Source organism: Heliconius melpomene, chromosome 4 (genome assembly GCF_056956725.1).
Source record: "Heliconius melpomene rosina isolate 202511_hmr_F chromosome 4, ASM5695672v1, whole genome shotgun sequence".
In the NCBI taxonomy this organism is placed as follows: Eukaryota; Metazoa; Arthropoda; class Insecta; order Lepidoptera; family Nymphalidae; genus Heliconius; species Heliconius melpomene.
The window spans coordinates 8606187-8632955 of NC_140392.1; the positions used below are offsets into that span (position 1 = coordinate 8606187).

The following is a 26769-nucleotide window of genomic DNA, read 5'->3' on the forward strand; positions in this document are numbered from 1 at the left end:
TTTTTTTTTAATTATTCTTAACTCTATAAATTTTGTCTGTTTAATTTCATAATGTATTACACTTTACAGTTTCCGTAGCATTTAGAAATAAGTATAAAATAATAGAAAATATCTAGTGTTTATACATGCTTTAATGTTGCCATTATTTTTATATTTATTTTTGTCGTCTAGAAAGCTTTAAATTATTATCTATTAAAAGAGCTACGTTATTTTACAATAAATATAATTAGTAATAATCATTACTAAATATTATAAAATCATAAAATGTCTTAGAACAAGCACATTTGAAACACGCTAAAATTCAAATTAGCTCAAATTCGTATAATTTGAGAGGAAGTCAAACTGGATAATATGAATACCGTTAGTTTTATATAAAAAAATCTATTTACATATACAAAGTACAGGTGTGAATGACGAAATTATTCACTTTAATGAAAAACATTAAATAAGTACAAATATTTGATGAAAGTTAAATAAATATTTTGGGTTCACGTTGTGGGCTTGATTCCTATTCGACTTGCCTAGCTGATTTCCGCCACTTAGCACGCAATGCCTCCAGAATTCGCTGGAAAGTAGGGAATGTAAGTGTCTTAATGGGAACAGAGTGTCTTACCACTAGATTTTCAGGTTCCCTTTGCTTACCTTGGTATGTGTGGGATACAACGTGAACCTAAAATAATATAAGAAAATAAAATCTATAGTGTAGAGTGGTGAGTGGAAACTAGACTTGCTGCATTCTTTGTCGACTTGTCCTGTCACATCTACCATAGCACAGATTACCGAACAGGGGCTTTATAAGAATAGCTATTTAATTATTAATTAAAAATCTAAGCAAGTTATAATAATAGCTTTCCATGTTGCACTTGTGTCTCAGTTAAATGGCGAACCTCAATATGCATTCATATTTAGTACTGGCGAACCTCAATGAGAGTCATCAGAACTTGACATAAAAAAGACTTCTCCGTCACTTATGATTATGAGAACATTAAAAAGACATTACAGCTACAGTCGCAGGTAGCATTACATATGCCGACACATTAGGGCCTTTAATACCTTGTGCCCTTCTAACATATACTACATACATATTTTAAAATTTTAAATAAACAACGATTTTTAGCTTCACATTGTAACTCGTTTATAGCAGAGTAGGTAGAAGGACCCCCGCTTTCATTGAATTTTCAAGACATTGTGAGTGAGGCACCTAGAGTGAAGAAATGAAAATATAAAATAGTTCATTCCCCCGAGCGGGAATCGAACTTACAAACGTCGCATTTACAATAACACTACAGCCTCAAATATTAAAACTTGAATTTTACGGTAAACGGGGCAATATTATGTATCTTCTAGTTTGATCTAAGCAGACAAGCTGCATTTTTGACGACCGGTGGACCGGTGTCATCTTATCTTTATATTGGATCGTAGTTGGCAGCGACATTATAATTTTATTTATATAAAATTAAATTAAAATATAAAAACTAGTCAAATTGTCTACGAGAATATCTTGCAAATTACCTGAAATTGTAATCCAGTACTAGAATCTGTTTTTTTTTTAAATTATAAAAAATACAAAAAAACTTATTTCTGATAATATAACAAGAAATAAATGAGTTAGTTAGTTAGTTTATATAAAAGCTATATCTCTTTTACCATATTATGTATAGAACTAGGTATTCATTTGTGTCTCACTTTTATTGACAGCATAGTGATTTAAATCTTTGACGTATTCTTACTAGTAGGTAGGTATTCATTTTCACTATTGAACTTGGCTCTATTTGCAGCAAGGTTTTTGTGTAACACCTTCAAAACTCCTAAGAACAATGGCTTACCAGAAAAGGAATTTTGTTTAGTTAAGTTTTTATTAAGTTTTTTCTGAGATATATCAAGTGTTATATTAAAACATCTGCTGAGCAGGTGTCGTCCACGTGCCCATCCGGATTTACGTTTGACTGGGCTGTGTAATTTTTCATATGGTCGTCTGCATTAAATTAATTTTGCATCCATTTTACACATCATTAAATTAGCTTTAATTATTTTTTTCTTAGCTTCCCACTCTATATATAGTAAGGATATACAGAGGGAATTAAGAAACTCCCCACTTCCACGCAATTCTTAAATTTTTCTTTTCCTCGAGTGGGACCGAACCCCAACCTGTCGCGTTTACAATCTCACGCTTTTGCCCCTTCTCCACGACTGGCCCTAAATTTTAATTATTTTTGGTCCAAAAGTTTTGGCTTTCTTGACTGACTCTACAGAACATGAAATGCATCTCTACAATTAAGTTCTACGTACTCTCATAAAAAAAAAATATATTAAAAAACATTACTAATTACTTTTCAATGTATTATGATATTACAAGTTCGTTGTGGGTATATAATTGTATATTATAAACATTTTTTTAACTCTATCATGCATTTGTGGCCTATCTAAAGATATGTTCTCAGCTGCACGCTATGTAACCCGCATATAGTAAGGTAGGCAGAGGGAAAATAATTTTAAGACACGCCGTTCTCCACTTTCCGCCGCATTTTCGAGAATTTTCGCGTGTTAAGTAGTGAAAATGAACGCCGCGCTTTGCCTTTTTCCCAGAACATAAAGATATTGAACATTAAGAGGACTTTATAAGGAAGAAAGCAATAATAGATTTTCTCATACGAACAAATCTTACATGTACAGACAGCGATGAGAAACAGTTTTATTTTATGTACCTACCTATAGATAGCTAGTTTTTTTATATCTAATTGCCAACTAAAATTCACACACGTATTAATAAATATTTTACTATAAGAATCTTGGATTTTAAGTTATTTCGAAATTCTCCAATGAAAAGCACACCTTGACCCTGTTTAAAGAAAACAGGTTCCAACGTATTCAACTCATGAGAATTTAGTTAGTTTAAACAATGAAGTCATAATTACATAAAGCTACGACCTACTAATTAAGCCGAGATTATATTACTTACTCGGTTTCCTTTTAATTATATTCAGTTTTAGTATAATAATGTTTGGAAACAGCGAAGGCTAATTGTCTTACCAGGTTGAGAATAAGCAGGTTTACAAACAACTTGTCTGGAGCATTATAAACAAATCATTCACAATAGACTGAAGTATTTAGTTTACATTAATACAATTGTATGACTATTATAAGGGTAGGTCTGCGATAGAGCCGCCTGTAGAGTTCTTATTTGATTGACAATCGCGAAGCAGGTATAGAGGGGGCTCGGTCTCAGTCACACCGTGGTCGCCGCACGTAATGCTCGTGTCAGCTCGTATGCGAAACTCGACGCGATGGCGGTTTACAGCGTGAGTGTTGAAATATGTTGAAGCATGCGACGCGGCCGCCGGCGGCGAGCGATGACCACCGCTACCAGAACATGCCGCGGCGGCCGCACCACCATCTGCCCCTGAACGTCTCTACCCTGGACTCCTCGAAGCATTCGGTTGGCGGGACGTCCGCCAGCGTTAGTCCTGGCGCGCAACCAGCGACTACCGTGCCCGTCATCACTCCAGTTCCAGTGGCATCACCCCCAAAACTTGCAAATGGAACTGCTTCAGGAGTTCCGCCCGCCAGACCAGCTTCATCCAGAGTGCGGAGCACGAGGGCGGCGACAGAGGAAGCACTGACGTCTTTAGCTCTACTGTGTCTTATCAGTTTACTGTTGGCACTGCTCGCGCTACTGTTCCTCCTCAAGATATCGGCCCCAGCGACGAGTGCCCCCGAGGAATTCGCAGTGGTTTACGAAGTGACGTTAGCTCTGTGTGCGTTGACATTATCATTGAACCTCTGTTGTCTGTTAGTTTGTGCGATCCAGTTCTTGTTCGCGGTGAAGCTAGTGCACTCCCCCTCGGCACCTAACGGCCGGTGAGTATTTGCAATCACTCCGAGCTCGCCGGCGAGTGTTATCCGTTAAAAATACCTTAAAACCGGTTCCGCTGATTACGTTCCAGTACGTTTGGATACAAAATGACATTCAGAATTGGTATAAATCGTTTAAACATTGGAGCTCGTTGGGCTTTATCTTAATGTGACGAAAGCTTAGTTTAAATTAGGTTATCTCTTTCACAACGATCGAGTTAACAGTAATTTATGCTGATATATGTGACTTCGAATTTTTTTGGATAATAACACCACATAACTGTTTGCGATGTATCGCTGACCTGTCATCCATCATTTGGACGTAAAATTCAAATTGGTTACCGGTTTCTATAAATTCACATTTTTTTTATCGCCTCTTGTATGTGTTTGTTTGCAGCAGGTGGTAACGGTCCCAGCGGCGGTTATATATTTCGATAAAAAATACGATTGACGGTTGATAAATCCCCGCACGCGTTTGGTATTAAAAAGAAAAATATTGATTCGAAAACTGTTAATATTATAAAAGTAAACTATGTAAAGTTGATAAATAAGAGAAATTATCCTAATATCTAAAAAAAAGAAAAGAAGCAAAGTTACATATTAAAGATATTTAATATTATATTAACTTACATGCAGATTATTTTAAAGATTATAAAATTATTAAAATAATCCAACGGAAGACACAATTACTCTATTTGCCCTTTGCCACGAAATAAAAAAAAAACAATTATCAAAATAATAAAAGCATATAATATAAGCTTTTATTGTATGTAATCAAACTGCCTACTAATGTTTTTCTTTTTTAGGTATAGGCATGGGCATATCCATATATATTTTCTGGGGGGTCTGGATTTAGTTTTGAAAAGATATGTTTGTATAAACGTGGAGTTCTTTTTAATTTTTCAGGACAATTTCTTTGTTGGTAAAATTTCTGGGGTGGGGTGGGAATTTCTCGGCCTCTATTTCTACTCCCATGTATATAGGATTTATATAAAAGGTAGCATCTGCTATACGGTTTTATCTATGTATAAGGGACGATTCACACTATAGTGACAGTTACGGTTCGTTTTCAGTCCAATATATATGAGAAACAATGGGAGCATTCATACTATAGTCCTGGTCAAACTCCGGTCCAAACACACATATAAGAATATTTCTCATACAAGAATATTAGATCGAATCGAGAAAGAACGGTGACCGGCAAAATACTCGTAGTGTGGATCCTCCCTAAGAGTACCGGTGCCCGCTTCCGTACTTGTCTTGTATACAATTTGTGTACTTATAGATGTTTTGCGGTCGCATAGAGCGAAAGCAATGAAATACTTTGGTAGAGTTTGAGATTGAAATAAAAATGTTATATTTTATAAATAAGTTTTTAAATTAATAATTCAAAAAACCTAAAAGCTTCAAGAATTTCAGTTAATTAATATTCATTTTTTGTAGAAAGACACAGCGTCTGACTGTAAACGCGACGATTATGGGTTCGATTTCTACTCAGGGAAAGGAAAGGAAAGGAATCGTTTTCATTTCTTCGTCCTGCATACCTGTAGCATTTCATTAAATCTTCGACCACCAATTAAATTCACGACCCACTTCATTTACTTACCAGAGCGAGAAAATGAAAATAATTCGTTCCAAATGGAAATCGAATTCCCAACCAACGTGACAGAGAAGTACCTTCGTAATTCACGATAATAAGTGGTTGGCACTATAAAATACGATTATTTCGTATTATCAGTTAAATTATGCTTACAAGTTACATTTAAAATGATTGCCTACAAGGGAATAAAATATGAATACTTAGTAACGCAAGGAAAATGCGAGACATCGTGCCATACTAACTTTGAATGTACTCAAAGTTAGTAGATTTAATTTTCTCTTAGAGGAATGTTTATTATCTTGCCATTTCTTGGTCAATTCTCTATACAAAACGCTACATTGAATTTACTTACGATTCTAAATGGATAGATTCTAAATTTCTGAATGCATTTGATTTATCGGTATATCTTATAGCTTTAGATGTATGAAGATTGAAGATCTTGGCACAAATGTTATGGAGAATAGCATATTAGTGTACTTGCAAATTATAAAAAAATGTTTACATAAATTGTAGTCTTTGTGTTATTTTTGTGTATAAACTACGAGTGTATTACCTACTATAAAGTTTCATCTTACTCAATTCAGTAGTTTTTGTGTGAAAGTGGGACACACATTCATCCTCTTTCATCACTTTTTACATTTATATTAGTGGGATAACTTTGCAATGCAAGCAATTCTAATTTAATTTAAGATTTAATAAAGAAATTGATTATAACTGTGAAGCCGTAAAAAGTATTGAAGAAATTGAAAAAAGGAAATTAATTTATGAATCGTAGGTTTTCTAATTTGCTTATAAAAAATTTTTTTTACTTTACTATTTATATTTTGTATATATCTAAAAATTATATATAAATTAAACTTATTTTGATCTAAAACATTAAAAATATTATGTATTGTTCCTTTTCTCGTCTGTTGATTATTATTTATTTACTGTCATTAAATAGTCTCACCGTTTTCAAGGTATGCTAGTTTCCATAAAAAATATTTTATGGTAGTGATTACTTCACAGCTAGTTTTATTACTTTTTCAAGACCATCAAGGCTGTCTGGACTACATGAGAATTGCATCTACGACGTAAGACAAACCCCAGTTTCAGATTCCGTTAACCAACGAGCAATGTCTCGAATGGAAAACGGAGAACAACTAAACCACCTGCATCCCGCATCTATTAGGTAGACAGGATAAGCCTAGTGTTAAACGAATCCGTTCCGATTTCCTTTTTTAAAAGATTGAGTAAATTGAGAGGCGGAACTTAGCGCCGCGCTTTGTCTTTCTACCAGAGCAAACAAATAAAATTCAGTAATTTCGAGTGGAAATAGAATCTACAACCTACGATACAAAGCTACAGTGCGTTTGCAAATTGACAAGTGGTTTTGGTTACCTTGTATATGTTGAAGTGATTGTAAGATACCAGTTCGAACAATATAATAGCAAGTTTCGACTGGTCGTCTTCCGCGAGGCTTTGTGACCTTATAAACGTGTCATGGTTATGCCAGTATGGGCTGGGCAACGATATGTTATAATACGAGATGGCAAATTCAAGTTTTGCGCACACGTAAGTTGATTTTTTGTAGCAGGAAACACTTGTGAGGTCCAGCTGTGGTGTTGAGGCATAAGTGTGTGACTGTTCACGCAATAGGTTGTGTGTTCAATTCACACTCGAGGAAATAAAATGTCTAATACTTTCATTTTCTCGCTCTGGTAAAGAAGGAGAGCGCGGCGTTGAGTTATGAATGTGGAATGTTGAATTCAGAAGTATTATCTTTATTTGGTTAAATATAACTACGACATTGCTTTAACTTCATGTTTTAATCCTATCGGGGATAGCCAAAGGAACGGACACCATCGCTATGTTCTCTGCATACTTCGTCCACTATCATTAATTTTTTCATACCCGCCCTAGGAGGTCTCCTTAAGCTCTTTACATGAGCTTTCTTCAGTATCTTCTATACTGTGTTCTTGTAAGTCAATCGCGATATCTTTTTGTTTCTCTACCAGTCGACACTACGACTTTCGCTAACTCTCTCGACGTGCACAAACGACCTTCTTTTTTTTCTTCTTCTTGACGTTCTTCTTCAGTGACATCAGGAATAGAAATATTTTGTTTTAGTACCTCAAATTTCCATACGCACTTATGTAACGAATACTGATTATGTTTTTTTTTATAATTTATATTTGCAACATTATATTTTTACGAGCTTAAACTTTACCCATATCGAATATAAGACTGGGTTTTAAGAGCTTATGAAATAGATATAGATTAGCTTTCATTTAATTTCTAACTTTTAAAACAATATTTAGCACTAGCGGCCTATCGTTGCCTGTGTTTATGTTTTAATATATATTTGTAACTTCTAACATAGAAAAAAACAGAAGTACTCTCATTCTTGCTACATTTTTTATTGTTACTTCACTTCCATTGGTCTTTCGTAATGAAATGTAGCGTATAGCCTTCCTCGGTATATGGACTATGATTTTTTTAAAATTTGGACTAGTAATATCAGAAATTAACGAGTTCAACCAAAACAAACTCTTCCACTTTTTAATATTGATATAAGTAATATTAGTAAAGATTAAATAAAAAAGGAGTGAGACGCTTGAATATGCAAAATGCTAAAAGTGAAAAATGTTATCGCACTTAATGAAAATTACGATAAGTCGAATATAATATACCAAATGAAATGATCAAAATACATATAATTTCAAATGTAAACAAACCTCTAGGTACCTACTGTTTAACGAACTTGATATTTTATATGAGTCAATGGTATGAAATTTTTATGTCGTTCAATTTTAACGTCAAGGAAAACGGAGAGTTTTCCACTTGCCGATTTGAATTAAAATAATGTGTGTTGAGTGGTGGGACTCAAAGCTGCAATTTATTTATTCCCGGTTGCGGATCAAACTGACAATCATTGCGTTTCCCGTTAGACCGTAACGTGACGCTGGCAATCTTTAGTACTTAACTATGATAAGCGGTGATTGCGGGTTCGATTCCCACTTAGAATAATGTTTATTTCCGCAGTCTCTAAAAGTGATTGATTTATATCTAAGTCGTAGTCTCCGTTCCCTATCTTCCGCCTAATTTTCGAGACATTGCGTAGTACTAAACACCGCGTTGCGCTTTATCTTCTCACCAAAGCTAGTAAAATTGTACTCATTCCCTTGAATGGGAATCGACGGCCACGACAGTCTTTGACGTCGGTTATTCATACATCTATATATATAAAATCGAAAGGTCACTCACTCATCACGAAATCTCAGAAACTACAAGTGCTAGGAATCTCGAATTATGCATAAGAGTTACTTATAGGACGTAGGTGCTCGCTAAGACGGGAATTTGTAATATTCAATTTCTAAGGGGTTGTTTTTGGGGTCGAAACTTTGTATGTAAACTTCGTTACTACAAATGCTAGGAGTCTCAAATTTTGCATAGACGTCACTAGGACGTAGTCATGGAGACAGAAATTTATAATAACATACTTCACGCGGGTGAAACCGCGAGCGGGCCGCTAGTAATATATATTAACATGATATAACAAGTATATTAAAAAAAATGTCACCACTTTAATGAGCAAGAGAATTTCTTTTTATAGCCATGAGAAATCTAAGCTACTTACACCTACAGATACAAACTAAACTTGTTTTTAATTGTAGAATTCAAGTTGAAACGTTGAAGTTGTTAAACAAGAAATATTAAGCCAGGTGCAATTGTAAGAGAATGTATGATGTAATTCATTACTTCTTCTATATACGATTGTATGAGGTGACTGTCCTTTTAACTACGCAATGGTTTCTTCATTGTGATTTATATGTTTTTTATTTTGCATTGGTAAAGCTTTAAAGGAGTATTTCTGCTGGTTGTAATATTTTTTTTATGAATTTTCAATGTACTAAGTATTATTAATATACTAGAATATGACGAAGAGATACCTATATAATAGAGAAAATATAATGTAAACAGGATATTGTTTTGCTTGTGATATTTCAATTTCTGATGTGGCCACCGTTTGATTTCAGATTTTATTTTTTATTAAATTCCACCATTTAACCCGCAATCTCGAAAATTGACCGGAAAGAGGGTAACTGACTGTCTTGTCCCTCTCCCTAACCCGTTTACCTGAGATTCGGGAATTTGTGATCCTTACAATTCTATACTTACATAATTCTATACACATTTTTTATTTCTAAAAATAAATATAAGGGAGAAAATTAAATAAATTTACATTAGAATCTACTAAAAGCAAACAATACATAATTTAAAATATACAAGAAATTCTAAAAAAAGCTTAAAATAGAGCTTTAAAACCACCGTGAACGGAATTTTAACACTAATTTAGTACTTTATATGAGACCGCCGCGCCGTAGTATGGGAACTGAGAATGCATCTATACTTACCTACAAGTTACAAGTAAATTAAATATTCAAAGCAGAAAATACACGTATTTATGAGTTCATCTCTGTAAGTTAAAGGATTTATTACTTTTTAATTCTATTACATTTTATTACTTTAACATAATATAATATTCTCACAATAAGACTTTACTGTGCTTAGGATTTTTTAATGAATATAAAAAAGAAGATAAATGCGTGGATTTAGATATAAGTATATTCCTTCATAATTATATGTCTTTATAATATGTATACTAAGTTAAATGCGATCGTTGTGAGTTCGATTTCCACTCAGGGATATTAATAATGTTAATTATTTCCTCGCTCTGGTAACAAGAGAGCGGCTCATACAACACGCATCACATCAAGAATTTCACGGAAAGTGGGGAACGGAGGGTCCTAAGTCCTAACACTAGGTTCCTCCTAGCCTGAAGCTATCAAAGCTTGGTAATAATATAAGGAGTAAAACTACAGTTAATTTTAACTGTAGGTATAATAACTCTTTCAACATGTACTAAATAATAACGTTCTGTTAACACATATGAGCTTCCTTATTCCATTCCAGTTCTCGTAAACATTTCATGCACTGCGTAAACTTTCATACAAATTTAAAACTGGGTCGACCGGATTGGGGAAAGATGACTGTGTTCTATATAATTATTTTTTTAAAGTATTGGTTATATGATTTTTTTATGATGAATTTGGAAGAGTGCCTTTTTGTTATACTTATTGAATTTTTTTTTGAATACGTAAATGTTTTCTTTTTGTTTCTTTTTAATGGACTGTACGTGTGGAATGTTATAAAAGCACCCTAAATTAATATATAAAATGTAGATAAGTAAAATAAAAAAATATATTAAACTAAAAGTTTTTTTTTGAACGCAACGAAAAGATTTCCTTTTTTTTTTTGTTTTGCAACAATGAAAATCTGAAGTAATTTATTGTGGAATTGATTGACAGCACCCATTGAGAATAAGTTTCACACTTAAAAGCCTTTTTTGTACGCCCTTCTTTTATTTTTTTATAAAAGTAACAAAGATAAATGCTTACATCTTTTATATTTTATCAATACAAATCTTTCATCGTGATACTAAATACAATTTTGATCTATTTATAATCTTAAATTCTCACGAGAATACTATAAATCTTATGTGAAATAATATAAATACGTGAGACACTTAGGGGATGTCAGTTCATTTCTTTAAAACGAAATTTCTTTTAATTCTTGTCAAATGTCAATCACTTTCATACTTTCAATGTTGGTCAATCACTATGTTCTTTTCTTTTCTCTTTTATAAATGGGAAGGGTAGGTAAAGAGAACTTGAGTTCCATTTGAATTGTGGCGGTACTTAACAGCGCAATCCGTCCTGCCAGAGTAGAAAAAATGAAATATTCCGCGGAGTTGAGATATTTATCTTATGAGTTTCTGTTATATTATTAAAATAATATTTGTATTATGACACTAACATTTCAATTTTATAAAATACAAGCTGCGAAATATTCTATACAGTTTTCAACATTCTTCTTAGAAGATTTTAATTGATAGCAACCGGAAATAGCTGGAATTTTCGTCCCGACCTTGCCGAAGGTTTTAGTGCTCTTTGACTATAACCTGTTTGGATCTTGCTATGAACGGATGAAATACTTGTTGGTTTTGATATTGAATGGTCATCGAACTTGTTGCGGGTGGTGCAAGTTTGATTTTAGATTGAGGTAAATATTTAAGAGATTCTCTATGTATCTATGTGGTTCTAACTAATGGAGAGAGTGATGCAAGAGGAAAGTTTGTTTATGAATAAGATATGCATGTAATATTAAAATAAAGTATCTAAATTGTTAGTTCAAATTTTTGTGCAAATTTTTATGCAGTGCTCTAAAAATGTAAAAAACATCGAATTCTTGTTAAAGAAAAATATATATTAGCTTACAAATCTGTTATATTGTTTTTAAACTTCGTACGTATATAGCCTACCTTGGTAGGCAAATTTAAAGCCATGATACTCCGTTGCCCAGTTTTTTGACCTTGTGTATTGAGTGGGAGAACTCAACGTTGCACTTTGTTTTGTTCTCAATCAAAAATAATTCGTTCCTCCTAGTGGAAATCGAACCCGTAATAGTCGCGTTAAATTCGGACCCCCTTCGTGAATCTTATTTAAAAACAGTCACGACATACAAATAAGAATAATAATAATTCACTTAAGTAAGGAGTAGATAAGTGTCTACTAAACATAAAACATATTGTATTGAGTTCGTCGACTGACATTATTAATGAACCATTCATTAAAGTAGACTACTTAAAAATTAACAACGGCTAAGAAGAACAGCCTTTACTGGAATGTTACTATTGATAATATTATTTTATAAATTTTGCGAATGTTATGGTGGTTGTGGATTCAATTCCCACTTTTCGCTCTGGTAAAGAAGCAAAGTACGCCGTTGAACTATACAATACGTACAGAAGCATAGCTAATTTCGAGTTCTTAAAATACCTTATTTTTTTCTTCTAATTAAATAAAACTAAATAAATAAATATCTTAAATTTTTTTTTATCATATTTATATTATTTATAATAAATAAGTAATAATAATACCATTTCTAAATTACGTTTATATTCTGTACTCAAATAATGACAGCGATGTCGACGTCATTTCATAAGTGCTTATAAATGTCACATTTGTTTTTTAAGTAAAGCTTAATGATAATGAGCTTAAGTGAATTTCTTTAGATAACTTAATAAAAATATATTATTCAATTTATTAGTTATTATATTTAAATTATTTATTTTAATTTGTTTTGTCTGTCCTATTTTATGACAGTTCTTGATTACCGGGGCGGATTTTTTACTTTAGATGTGTGTGTGTTGGTGGAATTACACTTAAAATAGCAAAAATTCAGGATAAGGCTTAAAAATAATTAATTTCCTCGAATGGAGATCGAACCTACAATCATCGTTTGCTTCCAGTAACCAGTAGGACGTTATTCCACAGCGCTATAATGGCATTAAATACACTTTATTAAGATACTATAATTACTATTAGTATTGGTTGGTGCCAGAGCACCAAGGTAAAAGCCCTGTGTTGAGTTACGCCACTAAACATGCAATGCCTCTAAAAATAGAAAGCCGAAAACGGGGAACGGAGTGTTTAAACACTAGGTACCCTACCCTGCTGTGCTGTGTGAAACTGACTTAATTTAATGATTTTTTTAAATAAATTCACAAAATCATTAAAACATACTAGAATAAAATTAACCGCTCGGAATACCAAACTATAACAATCACTAAGCTAACATATACACATTAGCGTCTATTATTCTATTAACAATGCTAATAAAACGACATTTCATACAATCAGAGCGGAACCATCTTGCACAATAAGTCTCTACGTCGAGAATCTCGTGTGGATTGGGTTACTTACGGTTCAGGTTAGAACAATAGGTTAACTGGTATTATAGTGGTACTGAAATTAGTTTCACGTAATAGCAGGGTAGGCAGAGGGAACCTGGAAGCCTAGTATTAAGATATTCCATTCTCACTAAAACACTTCCGTTCCCCAATTTTCAAAACATTCAGGAGTCATTGCTTGTTGAGTAGCGGAATTCAAGGAGAGACCGATAGACTTCCGTGACGCATCAGCAGGTTCCCTCTGCCTACCCTGCTGTGTGCAGGATGCAACGTGAAGCTGAAGCGAAATATTATAACATAAAGATATTAGTTTTTTTTTTATCTTTTTAAAACACTAATTTATGAAATTTGTATTAGAATTAAAAAGCTTACTTTTTTCTTTCATATTGATAATTAACTACGTATAATTTTTTAAAACTATTTAGTGGTACACTTTTAGTGTGAAATAAAATTAATAAAATATTTTTAATTAAAATTTACTGTATAATTAATCCATTTCTACACAAATTAATAATTTCTATTATTTGTAAAGCGATGGTTAAAGTACATATATTATGTGAAATTTAAATTGTATAATTGGATACACTTTTTAGTTTCATAATTTTCATATTGTCTAGATAAACACTTTCTCCGATCTCTACTTTTAAATTATAATTATAATTAAATATTTGTTCGTTAAATAAATTTTTAATTAATATCAGGTAAAAATCTGTAATTAATATCATTAATTAAATTTCGTTTAATTTAATTAATGATATTAATTACGGATTTTTTAAAATTTTTGACCAGTATGTATATTAATTTCAAAATATTTAAATAGCTATGTCTAAAAAAAAATACAGTCGAATTGATAACCTCCTTTTCTTACAGAAGTCGGTTAAAAAGAGAATGCAACAGCTTTTCCCCTATTTTATATTAGATCGCAATGACGATGCGTTACTTGTTTAATCAATGAGATACGGCTCTAAGATATGTACCTACTACGGACAACGGATGTAATGTATTAAATAACGGTAAATTCACATTCTTTCGTTATTTAATATTTTTAAATAAATAAATAAATCAGCTTTACGCTGCATGGAATCTAGTGTTAAGCGACGAATTTTTCGAAGGATTGCGTGTTGGGTGACGGAACTCAACTATTTTATTAGTGGGCATCGAACTCACAGCCAGTCGCTTTAACAGTCTTGTTCCCCTGCGCCACGAATGGCCTATGTATCTATTTAAACAATGTGCATCGTATGTGAAGTAATAAGATACTTAGAAATTACATCGGAAGCCTTAAAACGTCATTAGACACCCGATGACCGCGCATTTCCGCGGCTTTGGGAAGTCACTCATAACTTCAACCGTGATTTAATATATGACGATCAATAAGTAACAATAATTAAATATTAATAAAAAATATAAATTAAAATGTGGTGTCGTGGGACACCAGGTAGGAACGAAGTTCCTTCGGCTAATGTAGAATCGACACAAATTGCAAAAAAAGTCGTGCTCAATTTTATGTAGGTTTTCTTGATTTTTCTCTTAAATTTTGCTGATTAGTTTTTATTTAAGTACAAGAAAGTATTTAGGAAATTCAGTATTTTAGGAAATAATAAATTACTTAAAATAAAAAAACATCGTAATTCAAATTATCAACTAAAAAAAAAAAGAGGGAGAAAGAGAAAGGTATTATACACTACTCGTCTGTGTATGCGACAGTCGCGCCTGCGCACGTCTCATTTAACGGTTTTATTCCACGCATTTTTCTTACGGTTTTACTATCACATTTTTTTCAGTTCGGTTACGCAGCGAAATCCCTATCCCTTCCGTAAGGATTACCGAAGGAGGAATTACCGAAACCAAGAAAATGTGATAAGAACTTTGATAACAGTCTCCAGTCAGTCAGTCACTTTTAATTTTTTTTTCTAAAAAACTAACTTGATAATCAACTAGTTCTACTATGGATAGTTCTTCACGCTGTATCCCGTACTTAGCGGGGTAGGCAGAGGGAACCTCGAAATCTAATGTTAAGACACTCAGTTTCTATTAAGACTTCCTTTCTCTACTATGAATGGTTTCTGACTCTATTTCCATTTCTCCTCACACAATTTATATTTTTATATGTATTTTTTTATTATAATATCTATATATATAAAATCGAAAGGTCACTCACTCATCACGAAATCTCAGAAACTACATGTGCTAGGAATCTCAAATTTTGCATAGGAGTTATTTATAGGACGTAGGTGCTCGCTAAGACGGGAATTTGCAATATTCGACTTCTAAGGGGTTGTTTTTGGGGTTGAAAGTTTGTATGAAACTTCATTACTACAAATGCTAAGTCTCAAATTTTGCATAGACGTCACTAGGACGTAGTCATGGAGACAAAAATTAATAATAACATAGTTCACGCGGGTGTAACGCCGGGGGCCGCTAGTTTTAAATATAAATATTAAAAGCTACAGAATAATTCACAAATGCAATAAGCAAACACATACTCAAACTTTGAACTCCAAGCCGGTTGCTGTGGGTGGGTCAGAATGCCACGGATCGTTCTTAGTTATACGTATCTAGCAAATACCAACGTCTCGTTCATTCCTATGACTATATATATAAAACACCTTTACTGAGTGACGGACAGACAACGTAAATACTGTACTTAAAAAGATGAAACTTTTATACAAAGTTTTTATTTACAGGTAACATAATAGAGAATCTGTAAAAACGACTCTCTGGTCTCTCTTTTCTAGGCTTATATCGATCGATTAATCTCTTACAATTAAAATGCTTGTAAACATTGTTTTTAATAAAATTTTCAATTAAAAATTATCTTACTTTCTCTTACTTTTAGTTGTAAATATACAACGCAATGGTAAAGCATTTTATAAATATAATCACTTAAAGTCTTTTACAAAATGTATACTTTACAAAATTAATTGTATGCAAAATTTGCTATATTTTGATTAAAAAAAAACCTTTCAACTTAATCACATTATCGACATGCAATATATGCCAACGAACTAAGATACGTGTGGGGCTTCTTCACTAACGATTAACCTACTTTGAAAATGGCTAAAGACAGACGTATCAGGCCTATTCCGTTAGCCATCGATTAGTTGGTTTGGTTTTGTAGGAAATATTTCTTTTTGACACGCAATGTGGCATGACTAACTTGCCCCGGGACAGGAGTTCAATCACCGCTTAGGGCGAATATTTGTCTTTAAGGTTCTATATCTACTTTTATCTATTCGAAGAAAGAAAAATCGTCAATGTTTTATCTATTTTTAAATCGGTGTAAGTAAGGTAAGATAATGGAATTTTGTGATAATTAAAAATAGGGATATATCTTCACGCTGTATCCCGCAGATAGCAGGGCGGGCAGAGGGAACCTATTGTTAAAACATTCCGTTCTCCACTTTTCGCCATATTCTGGTGGCATTGCGTGTTTAGTGGCGAAACTCAACGTCGCGCTTTTGCTTTGGTACTAGAGGAAGGAAATGAAAATAGTAAATATTTCATTACCTCGAGTGGGAGTCGAACCCAACCTGTCGCGTTCACAGTCACACCCTTATGGCTCTGCACGACGATTGGCCTCTAGATAGTGATATAATAGATACAAATTTGTTTAACATTGGAACTACATAATATATTACTTTGAATGGTTTCCGATTAATAGACCATTTAAATAGAAAGAGAGCACGTATTTTCAAAACTACAATAACATTCCTAACTTTTTGTAGACGCCGATACAACGGTTTTTTTTTTATATTTCGACCTTCAGACGGTCGAGAACGGATCTTCTAGACTGCAAGATTGTTTTCTACAAGAGTTTTTACTATTGCATGTCTAATTATGTAATTCTATTAATAATATTTTAAACAAGTGATTTTAATTAAAAAATAATAATATACATTTTTTAGCATTAATCTATAATTAAATTTAAAAAGTACTTACATGTTAGTATATCTTGCTGACGTTAATATAGAAATATGTAAACAAGTATTACAGCTTAGGTAAACCTAATCCTTGTGAAAGAAGAATGAAACTAACGTCGTAAACTTGAAGTAATCTTCTTATATAGAGGTATTATAATTATTACTATTATAACAATTATTTGTTTTTGTAAATCTCTATAATTGCTCCATAAAGCTATATTGGTGCATGGCTCACAAGAAATGCATTGTTATTATTCTGAACTTAGGTACAATTAATATAAGTGTGTTTGGATTATTGGAATAAAGACGTAGGTTGTTAGTTCAACTCCTAAAAGAGGAATAAAAATTTTTCTTTTATTAAATTAATGTTAAAATATTAAATTATTGTAAAAAATATATAAAAAATATAAAATACAATAATTATTAAGCCATTGTTATTAAATATTATTGTAATAGCGGAAGACTACTGCTTAGTCGTTATCATAATTTTACTGGCCTATACATATATATAATTGTTATATCTTCTAATTCACATATTTTTAAAATAAAATAAAATAAATAAATGGACGTTAGATAAAAGAAACATAACATTAATACAATAAACATTTCAGAAATTATCATTAAACGTTAATAATTAATGGACCAGCTTTAATTTGTCTTTTATTTGTCTCTAAGTGGACCAAAATGCAAAAGGTCTTTGAATATGCAGTTAATTTTTTATATATTTATTATGCATTTTATATAAAAACATAATATATATACCAAACACAATTTTCCATATTTGTTTTTTCTTAATTAACGCCAACGAGCGACATCTTTTAGTATGTGATATGTCTTAGTAAGTGAAATCTTGCATCTCGTTGAAGATTTGACTCATTTCCCAGTGTGCATATTCCCAGAGCGAAGAAATGAAAAATTTTTTTTTTCTCGAGTGTGAATGAAGTTTACGACCTGTCACGTTTTCAGTCACGTACTATGTCACTCGGTCTCTAGGAAGCTTATTTTTAAAATGATTTTATTATTTGATATTTTAATACTATTTAGGTACTAAGTAAGTACACATAAAGTTATCGAATATAAATAAATATATCTAAAATATATATAAATGTTTGTAAACATGTTTAATCCGAAAAAAATTAGTATAAGCTCGATGTAATCAAAATATCCGTAGGCAAATATTGATAGAAAAAAATTAAGCTTACACACTTTTTTCACTTAAGTAGCCTAGTAAAGAATAAAAGCAAATATTCCACTATAGGCGGCGAACTTAAAAACGTCCTTGATAAAACTCGTCTTGCATTGCTCGAGTAAACAACGCACCTTTATTGAGGTCTCCCTTAATACAGCTTTTTAATGTAAAAGCTCTTAACATTTAATTCTACAATAAACTCTATGTAAATAGTTTTAAGAGTCACTTGTCGATATTAAAACAAGTAAAAGTTCATACAATTACAACACCGTGCAGCCTTGTAGGCAACGCAGGTAGAATTCTTTTGAAATTACTATGAGAATGCGCCAAATTGTTACATCTTCCATTTTGTTTTTTAATATAAAGGTACTAAAGTTTATATTAGATTGAAAAATGTAGGTATTTTGATTTATCTTCACGCTCTACACTTCCGTGCAAGACAGCCTGGGAAGATTTTGTAATGTTATAGATTATTTAATTATAGTGCTTATATATTTTTAGTTTTAATTACGATAAAGGAATGGTTAAGAATCCGAATAATTAGTTCAGTAACAATTACTAGAAGTATTATTTTTAAATATATATTTTCTGATACATTAACGATTTAAAAAAATGACATATACCTAATCTTATTAGTATTTAATTTTGTATCTGTAATTAATATGTCAAAAGCTAGTATAGATTTTTGGCGGGAAATAATTGTTTGTTGCTTCTTAACCATCAAATCTATAAAAACAGCTACAAATATTTATTTACTACAAATCTGTTCTAAACATAAAAGAATAGTATAAAAATAATCCCATGACTAAAATATATACAGTTAGGGTTATGTGTTTTGATGAACTTCGCAGTTACTGTGCGTCGTAAAAACGTGTTAGATTCCACAATTGTATAATACATATTTGTTTTGTGTTTTAACTTCGCTTCCGGTATTGTTAAAATTCTTATACAAATATTTAAACTTTGGGATTTATTTGTAGCTTCGTTCAATATTTTAATTAAAAAAACGATTAGAATTATAAGCCCTACTATATAGTTAAATTTATGAGACTATTATTTATATAAAACCTTATAAATTAAACGGTAACGATGATAATAAAATAACTAATAATAGATTAGTTAAATTACTGTGCTACTTACATATTCATAAGTATGGAGTCTAGACAAACGGTTACTCTAGTACGGTAGTTAATTATATAATTATTGTGTACACACTTGATGCGGTTTTCCTTTCTCTATATCTTTTTCATATATTTGTTTTTGCAGCATTTTAATTGCAGGAATATCGTATAGCAGTTAAAATACGTTTTCACATAAAATCTATAAAGATTATGATGTGAAAATAATTGATAATGTTCGAGTTCACACAGTAAAGTAAAAACAAAATCCAATTACGAAACACAATTGACTTTCACAAATAAGCATAACGACCTCACAGTTTAATGTAAACATTAAATGAAATAGTGAATTGAATAAATATAAATAACTGTATACAGAAATTAGAATTTATTGTAGGCAGTGACTAAGCAGTTTTAGAATCAAATGTTTTAAGTTTAAAATCAAAATTAATTAGTTTTTATTTGTAAAGGTTATTATTTTATTATTTCGTAAGTAAATAATTGTGTTGACATTTTCTTTTTTAGTGAGTTAAATAATCAGTATCTCAAGCATTTGATTATACAGCCTAAACAATTATGCAGGTGCTATCAAAAGAAATAAAAACAAAAAAATATATAAAATAAACAAACCAATTATATCATGAAAATATACAATCGTATAATAAAATTCCAGATATTGATTTTAAACGTTAAAATGCAACTGTTGTTAAACGTTGCTATGGCGCCAAAACCCTTCCCGCCATTTTGCGCCGCCATAACAAAACCGAAAATAAAACCCACAAACGAAACGAGGAATGTTCAGTTCACCATTATTACTTTGTGTAATACGTACCTGTTATTTGGAATTTGTGGATAGATATGAAAGAGGAACCGGTCCCGTCAGCTGACACAACTGAATTATAAATTAAATGCCGCCGTATTTTATTTATATTTCAGTATGTTTACTATCAGAGACGAGCTGATAAGGTATCTATCTTATCCCCAGAGTATTATTATCTAGATCACTTATTATATTATTGTTGTATTACTATTTATTAATCTATAGAGATGGTGTTAAAATAATGTCTGAGTATAATTAAATTGACAATTTATTTGCAGATAAAAATAAACAATTTATAAGGAAATGTTTATAAAAGATATTTTATTTAATAGATTTTATAATAACTAAGATTTTTAAATAACTTTTCAATTATGCTCTACATTCTTTATTTTTGCACAATGCATACCTGTGATGAATGTTTTATAAGCCACGATAAGAGGCAAATGCGTCACATATTTACATATTATGGTTTAACATAGCCATTTTTTTCTTATGGCTAGCCTGGCGTTGAGTTTCCTAAAAATTCGGCGGAAAGTGGAGAACGGAGTGTGTACTAGGTTCCCTCTGTCTAATCTCCTGTATGCGTGATACGTTAAGTGTTAGCGGATAGTAAAATTATTTACTGAATAATTAAATCGGTAGAGTTTGTATAGTATACAATTAATTAAAGCTTAGTTCGTTTTAATTGTTGCATATTTATTATTTTAATCTTATACAATAGTATCCTAGTGTGATTGTTTATTTAATAACTCTAATCTTGTTAGCGATTTAGATAAATAAAACATTGATATGATCTTATTTGTAATTATACGTTTAAGAAATGGTGTTTATAATTATGTTGTGTATTTGTAAAGCTGGCTGTTGAAACTGCAGGATATATTTCTTATAATAAATTTTTATATTCTGCGTATTTTTGTAATTATTATTATTTTAATTTTATGTTATAAATGTAGATATTCCTGTATGTATTTGTAAGCGATTTTTTTTCTTTTTTAGACTTCTATTTAAAAATATCACAGAGTTTTTTATTAAGTGTCGCTATATAAAAAATTAAAAACATTTATAGGCTGAGCCCACACAAATTAATCCTATTAGAACACTGCCAGCCCACTGACTTATGAATATATGAATGATATACATATTTTATTCTTTGCCGCCAAAATAGAACAAGAGCAAATGAATAAATTACATATTAAAACCTAAGCACTGGTTTATTATTTTGGTTATAAGGATATCTTTATTGTGTTTTTAGCTATTAAATTGCACTTTTAGTTAACTTGTGACTGCCTTAATTCCAGTATTTGCTTTCTTGCAATTTCAGCATATTTAGAATCATCAATACAATCATACTTCGTATGTAATTATAATTTTTTACGTTAATTTTTTATTTATTCTATAATTTGTTAATAATACGGAGAAAGAGATTTATTTATAGATACATCAGCAAGTATTATGCTTCTATTGAGAAAAAAAAACAGTATCAACCTTAACAGGATATATATAACAAATTGATCAAATTAACAAAATCTCAATTCAAATAACGAAAAGTGGTAAGCGAAGAACGCAATATCATAACACTATTCTCTATGTCTAATGCTCAAAAAAGTAGGAATTTCTATTAAGCTCTATTATTATTAAATTATATGTTTATGACTCATTCGATTAAGAATATTTTTTATATTAAGTATAAAGATAAATAATGACGTAATATAGCCGTTACAAAACGGCAGTTATTCGCCATATGCGTTTGTCAACGGCAACAAACATGTAGTTAACGCTTCGGTGCGTTTACGAAGCAAGCTCTTGTAGTTATGTAAAATGTAATTGAACAATTAAATTATTATACAATATAATGGAAAAATGTTCTGGTATTTAGTTCTTGGATTGCTTTATTCTCTCTCTATTTAAGGGGGTACTTCTGTAAATAAAATGTAATACATACCTAAATTAGTATTAAATATCACTTTTTCGTACGTTATAATAACAATAGAATATTTTTATGATAAAAATTGGCAAATGTCTAAAAAGATTATATTCAGCATGCTCTCTACCTATCATGTATGATAGACCTGTGACGATTAGTCGGAGTATAATGATGATAAATTAAGCTGTCTTAAACTGTGTGCACTTGTATGCAAATCGTGTACATTCTTATTTATTGGCATTGTAATTAGGGCTGACAATATTTTTATACATTTTTAATTAAAGAAAAATGTAACTCTATGGGACACATCACATTTTGACCATTTACTCAAAAACTACATTTGACAACGTTGTTGACAACGTTCCTGCAAAATTTGAGACCTGCAGGTTTAACGGTCTAGGAGGAGTAGCATTACTACGAAACACACTTTTGACCAGTAAGAGCTTCAGTTCTCTCCGCTCAATGAACGATATCTTTACTTTTTCCGTCAATTTCGTTAATCATATTGTTATTTCATTAATTATGCTTAATTTTGTATACATTGAAAGGTATCAAAAAGAAATGAAATTATAATTTGCATAATTAAAGGACAAGTGCCGTATTTTAGTTCAATAAAAATATAATTTGTTTTCCCTAAGTTTACTTTGCGATTTCTGTCCTTTTAATAAAGTATTATTATGCCATAGTGGCGAAATTGTTAAGTGTCTGACTTTCCAGGTTATCGTACCTATTCGAGTCTAATACGGGGGAATCGACAAACCTACATAATAGGAATCTGTATAGTTACTAAAGACGTTAGTCGGAGTTAGATTAACACTCAATATGCAATGAAACATAGAGAAAAGTAGAGAACAGAGTGTCTTGACACTATGTTTTCTTTGACTTCCCTGAAAAATAACAGAGATATATGAAAATATTATATAATTGTTATTCCACAAAATATTTAGGTTAACCCTGCGAATACTCGACAAACAGGTGCACCCCAGACCCGTTAAGTGCTCAAACGAGTCGGTATATGACAAGACTTATTATAATATCATCGATTATTTCTTACGATCATTCATTTTATATGTTCTTTTTAAAGGAAAAAAATAAAGTTGAATTTCCTATGGCTTGTGCTATTCAATCGTGGGAAAGTTTTTCATATAGGTACTTGTTTTATTTTTTGTAAATGCAGGAAGTTTAAAAAGATTATATTGACATATAGCTTTCGTTAATCCGCCTATAATAATATTTATTTGAGGCCAGTCGTGTGATTGTAGGCGCAATGGTTTGTGGGTTCGATTTCCATAAATAATGCTGATCCTTTTGTAACAGAATCGTTAACTCTTCTATGTAGATATAAAATTATAAGTACTTTATAATAATTTATTAGTTACTTTTCTTTTCTTTTCTTTAAAATTAATTTAACTTTCAAAAATACTTATATTGAATATAGAATTGAGAAATATTTATTGAATATATAAATATATTTTTATGTTTGAATTCCAGGTCAAATAAATACTTGCAAAAGTCGGCTATAACAAGGGTTTGCGCCGTTGGAGGCTTTTTTATATCGATTCCGGTATTTTTAACGGGTGAGTAACATTGTTATGTAATTTTTAAGACAGTATTTTATTTTATTCAAATTAAGATATTTTTTTACATAATTTTTACAAAGATATTTTACAAGAGTCCGTCATGGCGTAGTGGAAGTCTGTGACTAAACGTGACGGTTGTGGGTTCGATCCCGGCACTCGGTGGAATTACTATATAATTTTTAGTTCTCCCAACGAATCCGTCTTGATTTTGATTCTCACTGCCTACTCTACTAGTAGGAAAAAACGTGACATTAAAAAATGAAAAATTATCGAATTTACTAAAAAAAAAAAAAAACTTTAGTATGAAATCAGTTACAGCATTTAAAAACAGCTATAATTACTTCCTTGTAAATATTATACGTGTATTCATAACTCAAGTTTAATATCAATTAATTTGAATAGATAACCAACGCATAGCGAACTATTTTGAATTGCTAATAACTTGTCGTTTATGATTTAAGTGATCTATTATTACTTGTCGAGTGTTACATATGTTGAAAGTCAAGGTTGCAAGTCGTGAATAACATGTGAAATATACTTATGTCTATAATCCACTTAAAATTTGTTTTAATTATGTATTTATATGTTATAATATAATATGTGTGTCTTGTTTTGTTTGTAATTGTACTATGATCTGACCCGCTACTTGTAACTCATCCACTTCCACTGGTTGGCTGGAAGAGATCTCTTATAGAGATAAGTCCACCTTTGTCAACTAAATGTATTTTATTGTTTTCTTATGTATATTTTGTGCAATAAAGAATATTATATATAAATTTTGTGAATCCAATTGTAGAGACATTACATGTTGAGTAGCAGAACTTAACGCCACTCTTTGTCGCTTTTGAGTTGGATTTGAACCTGTGTCTTTTGGAAACCGTCCGCTAGTCGCTTGGATGGTTGCCAAGGTGCGGGTTCCAATCCCACTACGTTCATAAATTTATGAGTTCCGTTAATAAGTCAAAGTAATCGGTTCTATTACATAAACAATAATAAATTTTCTCATACGAGCATGTCTTCCATGTACAGACAGCGATGAGTAACAGTTTTATTATATGTATACATGCTATAAGACTTGCTATAATAGCGACAAAGGCCTCGTCATGAATATGAACTTGAACAGGATTCAACGTGTTTCGAACAGCATCTGTTGTAGAGGGATAAAAGTGAACATTTTCGAAAGAACGACATTTGTGTTTATTTAAGAAATGTTAAAGTAATAAACTTAAATTTCAAACTTTATTTGCAGAAGTTTTTATTTCAATCTTTTATTGCTTATTTAGGAATGAAATTAATTATTATTTAATTGAGAATTAAAAAATTCTAAATGATAATACAAATACAGTACGGTCAACTAGTCGTGCCCGCCTTTAAATTAGATTTTTTCTAAACTTTTGCATATTATTCACTTGGAAAAGATAAAAGTAAGAAAAAATCCTAAAATCAAATCTGCGCAGCCATCTATAGCTAACTACAGGGTGGCCACGAATTGTTGAGTGGGTACTGTATATTTTTTTGAAAGAAAAATATTTGCTTGTAGCTAAAAGGCTTCTTGGACTTGGTTTCAACGAGGCACGGGTTCAAATCCCGCTACGTTTAAATGTTTATATCTTTACTAAATAAGTAAATTCAATTCTAGCTCAAACAATCTGTATAAAAACTTAAAAATAATATTTCTTCATTCCAGGTATAATACTCTACACATTCATCCAATTCCACTCAACACCTGCAATAGTGACATCAGTTTTCATTGGAGTAGGCATAGTGTTCTGCGGCTGTGCCATGGTCCACAACGTCTTTGTATGGCAGAAGGAAAAAACTAATTTAGTTAAAGCATTTCGTACTCAAGACTTAAACGCTAGTACTGTAAATACATCGAATGGTGTTATAATGAACGGCCATTTAAATAATACTGGAAATTTAAGTTTTCACAGTATGAATAATCCTGGTCAGTACACGCATCCTATTACGCTTTTGCAACAGGGCGGCCCTTATATTATTAGGTAAGTTTGTTTATATTTTAAGGATTTCTAAAATTTCTTTTTTTTATATTGCAGGGTAGGTAGAGGGAACCGAGTGTCTTAACACTCCGCTTTCCCACGCTCTGCTCGATTTTGTGATATTGCCTGTTGAGTAGTGGAGCTCAGCGCCGCGTGTCGTCTACCAGAGTGGGGAAATGAAAAATAATATTAATGTTCTCATTCTTTGTAGTGTGTATTAGATGATATAATAACGAAATAAACGATTTTTGTATATAAAAATTAAAAAAAGACTAAGAAAAAAAAATGTAGCTAAACTATAATACATACCTACTTATTTCATTATTATCAAGTACCATATGATATCCCACAAATCTTTCTTTTATAATAAGATCGAATGTAAGCTGCATACTTCGGTCTCATTTCTTCCACTTCAATACACAACCAGTTACGAGTATGGTATGGAAACCGCATTATTTTTTGCAAGCCGTTTATTTTATGCCACAAGAATAAATATTAAATAACTTTAATAGTTTAGCTCTTCTAATATACTTTGCTGATTACTCCGCGTATAAAACTTAATAATATATCCTTCTTTGCTTTTTCTGTCCATGTTGTATAGGATTCCATCCATTTTGTATTAGGTATTTGGGTATTGGGTAACAAACTTAAAATCACGCTTTATGTTATTTCTTTGAAACAAAAAATATTTAAAATATAAGCATTGCCCTGACAATAAATGAAATATAATCATTCCCCTGAGTGGAGATCGAACCCACAACCATTTTCAAAGTTAGACGCTATATCTCCTCTACAATAAACATAACTAATGCATTTTTCCATCTCTATTCCAGGCCACCGACAAGCACTCCGCCGGGAGGTACCGCAGAGACTGCGGGGGTACCTCCCGCCACTGTCGACCTCAGCCATGACGCTCATGAGCTTAGCACGTTGGTTTAATACTTAAAATTAATCATTAAAAAGAAATA

The 26769-nt window shown here is 31.5% G+C and overlaps 2 protein-coding genes across 2 annotated transcripts in view; one reads left to right on the forward strand and one right to left on the reverse strand.

The window, feature by feature from the left end:
- LOC146539657 (spermine oxidase-like) overlaps window positions 1-20442 on the reverse strand; it is a 26063-nt gene extending 5621 nt beyond the window's left edge. The window contains exon 1 of the mRNA XM_085184908.1: window positions 20310-20442. The gene's annotated coding sequence lies outside the window, so the exon portion shown is untranslated. The remainder of the gene's footprint in view (window positions 1-20309) is intronic.
- On the forward strand, window positions 3141-26768 carry LOC146539658 (uncharacterized). Its single transcript, XM_085184909.1, has 4 exons — window positions 3141-3858; window positions 23713-23798; window positions 25489-25804; window positions 26635-26768. Exons 1-4 carry the CDS (start codon window positions 3314-3316, stop codon window positions 26738-26740), a joined length of 1053 nt encoding a protein of 350 aa, XP_085041035.1. The 5' UTR covers window positions 3141-3313; the 3' UTR covers window positions 26741-26768.
- Window position 26769: the final 1 nt, after the last annotated feature.